Source organism: Gadus morhua, chromosome 8, assembly GCF_902167405.1.
Source record: "Gadus morhua chromosome 8, gadMor3.0, whole genome shotgun sequence".
NCBI classification, from domain to species: domain Eukaryota; kingdom Metazoa; phylum Chordata; class Actinopteri; order Gadiformes; family Gadidae; genus Gadus; species Gadus morhua.
In genome coordinates, this window is record NC_044055.1 from 537,701 (window position 1) to 540,200 (window position 2,500).

At 48.1% G+C, this 2,500-nt stretch overlaps 1 protein-coding gene across 1 annotated transcript in view; it reads right to left on the bottom strand.

Annotated features, from left to right (window-relative positions):
- The window catches only part of cfap57 (cilia and flagella associated protein 57), a 27,079-nt gene that overhangs the window by 6,674 nt on the left and 17,905 nt on the right, over window positions 1-2,500 (bottom strand). Inside the window, exon 17 of the mRNA XM_030363304.1 lies at window positions 411-554. Within this exon, the coding sequence (XP_030219164.1) occupies window positions 411-554 (144 nt within the window). The remainder of the gene's footprint in view (window positions 1-410; window positions 555-2,500) is intronic.

Consider the following 2,500-nt stretch of genomic DNA (forward strand, 5'->3'; position numbering starts at 1 on the left):
CCCACACACACACACACAGACTACCTCCTTCAACACACATACACACACACACACACACACACACACACACACACACACACTACCTCCTTCAACACACATACAAACACACACACACACACACACAGACACACACACACACACACACACACACACACACACACGCACACACACACACACACTACCTCCTTCAACACACATACAAACACACACACACACACACACACAGACACACAGACACGCACGCACGCACACACACACACACACACACACACACACACACACACACACACACACACACACACACACAGACTACCTCCTTCAACACACATACACACACACACACACACGCACACACACACACACACACACACACACACACACACACACACACACACACACACACAGACTACCTCCTGAATCTGCGCCTTCATCTCTGTGATGGCGCTGTCCCGGGGGGCCATGCTCTTCTTCTGCTCCTCCAGCATGCTGTTCCTCAGGAAGTTGATCTTCTCCAGCTCCTGGTTCTTCTTCCCCTGGTCGCAGATCACCCTCTCCTGGGGGGGGCAGTGTGCTGCTTAGAAGGTGGCAGTGTGTGCGTGGGCGTGTGGGCGTGTGTGTGTGTGTGTGTGTGTGTGTATGTGTGTGTATGTTTGTGTGTTTTTGTGTGTGTGTGTGTGTGTGTGGCCAAAAAACACTCACACACAGACACTCAAGAAGGTGACACACTTTAGAACAGATTATCGGCCGGCGACCCATCCTGCTTCATGCCTTCTTTCTCTTAATGCGCTCTGTGTTGAAGTGACACATAAGGGGCCCTATCTTGCATCCGGCGCAATTTACGTAATCACTGGCGAATGTGTCGTTGCTAGTTAGCAACTGGCGCAGAGCGTTCTTTTCCCTCCTGCACCACACGTCGGTAAATTAGGGAAAGATCTTGCGCCCCAAGGGGCGGCTCGGCGAAAGGAGGAGGCGTGTTCTGGCGCAAACGTTCCCTGGCGCTATCTTGCAGTTTCAGGAACCACTTGCGCCACAAACCAGTAAATACCTGGTTTAAAGTCAGTGGCGCGTTGTTCAGATGCTATTTTAAGGGCGCATGCATAATGTTGCTTGTGCACCTCGCGCATACACTTTGCTTCTCTCATCTACCTAGCCACACATGCTTGGTAAATTATTTGGGAAAGAACAGCTGATACAGCGGTAATAAGTTGTACTTTTAAATCAATGCATCTGCAAACACCGTACAGCAAACACATATTTTCTTGACACAGACATCGTGTACATGCCCATAACTTTTAGGATTGATGAGTATTTGATTGTGAGAAAACATTGTTTTACCGCGAGTGAGTGTTAAGAAGAATGAATGAATGTGGGCGCGTGTGTGTGTATGTGTAACACACACACGCGTGTGGGCGCTCGCCTATCTGTTTAAACACACGCAAACTAAACATGTAACGCATAATACAGTACATGGCAATGTATATTAACGGGGGACACATGCATATTAGGAACACAAGTCGATGACGATAATGCATACAATACTGGTAAGAAACGATGTTTATAATGTATTGCGTGTATCATTAAATAGAACCACAGTTACCGCATATCATATGTTATATCATATACGTTTTCTTTGCCGAAATGTATTTGAGTTGGAAGAAAACCTTATTCCATGCGTGAATTAGGCCATATTATTTGGCCCTTATTCTATATATTTCACTGCTCCGGCAATGACAATAAAGTATTCATTCATTCATTCATTCATTCATAAACTGAGCCATTTTAAGTTTGAAATTCATGTGCATCTGTCTCATCGGAGACTGCAGACGCGCTGTCAAAATATCAACTCGTCAGATTCAAATGCGCTCATGGCTCTTAAAGGGGATGGGAGCTGGCACTCTCATTGGTTTGTTGCACGTTACGCCCAAACCACACCTACGGTAATTAGGCTGCTTCAGACCAACCCTTTTTAGATATGCGCCGGGCGCAAGAGTAATTTTTCGCGCCGGTAAACTAGCGACATCCGTAGAACCGCTTACTTGCGCTTGGCGCTTCTCACTTGCGTTTCAGACCGTTAAAATAGGGCCCTATGTGTCACTTAAACAGAGTGGTTAGGATTGCAATCAAAAAGAAAAACACATTTGCATCTACTAGAATTCTTTCTGTGAGAAGACAAAATAACCCCCCCCCCCCCCCACCCTACCAAAGCACATTACTTGTTGCCTTTGCCTTGACCAGAGCCTGCTATGTGCCTCGCTTTGGCTATCCTGTCCTCATTCTCAGCAGTATTTCCTCTTTGCAGCCCCTCTCCTCCCCCGCGGCGGCCCGGTTCAAACTGGGACTCCTGCCTCAAGCGGACGAGTCTGCAGTCCTGCAGAGACCTGAGTCTGCAGCCCTGCAGAGACCTGAGTCTGCAGCCCTGCAGAGACCTGAGTCTGCAGCCCTGCAGAGACCTGAGTCTGCAGCCCTGCAGAGACCTGAGTCTGCAGCCCTGCAGAGACCT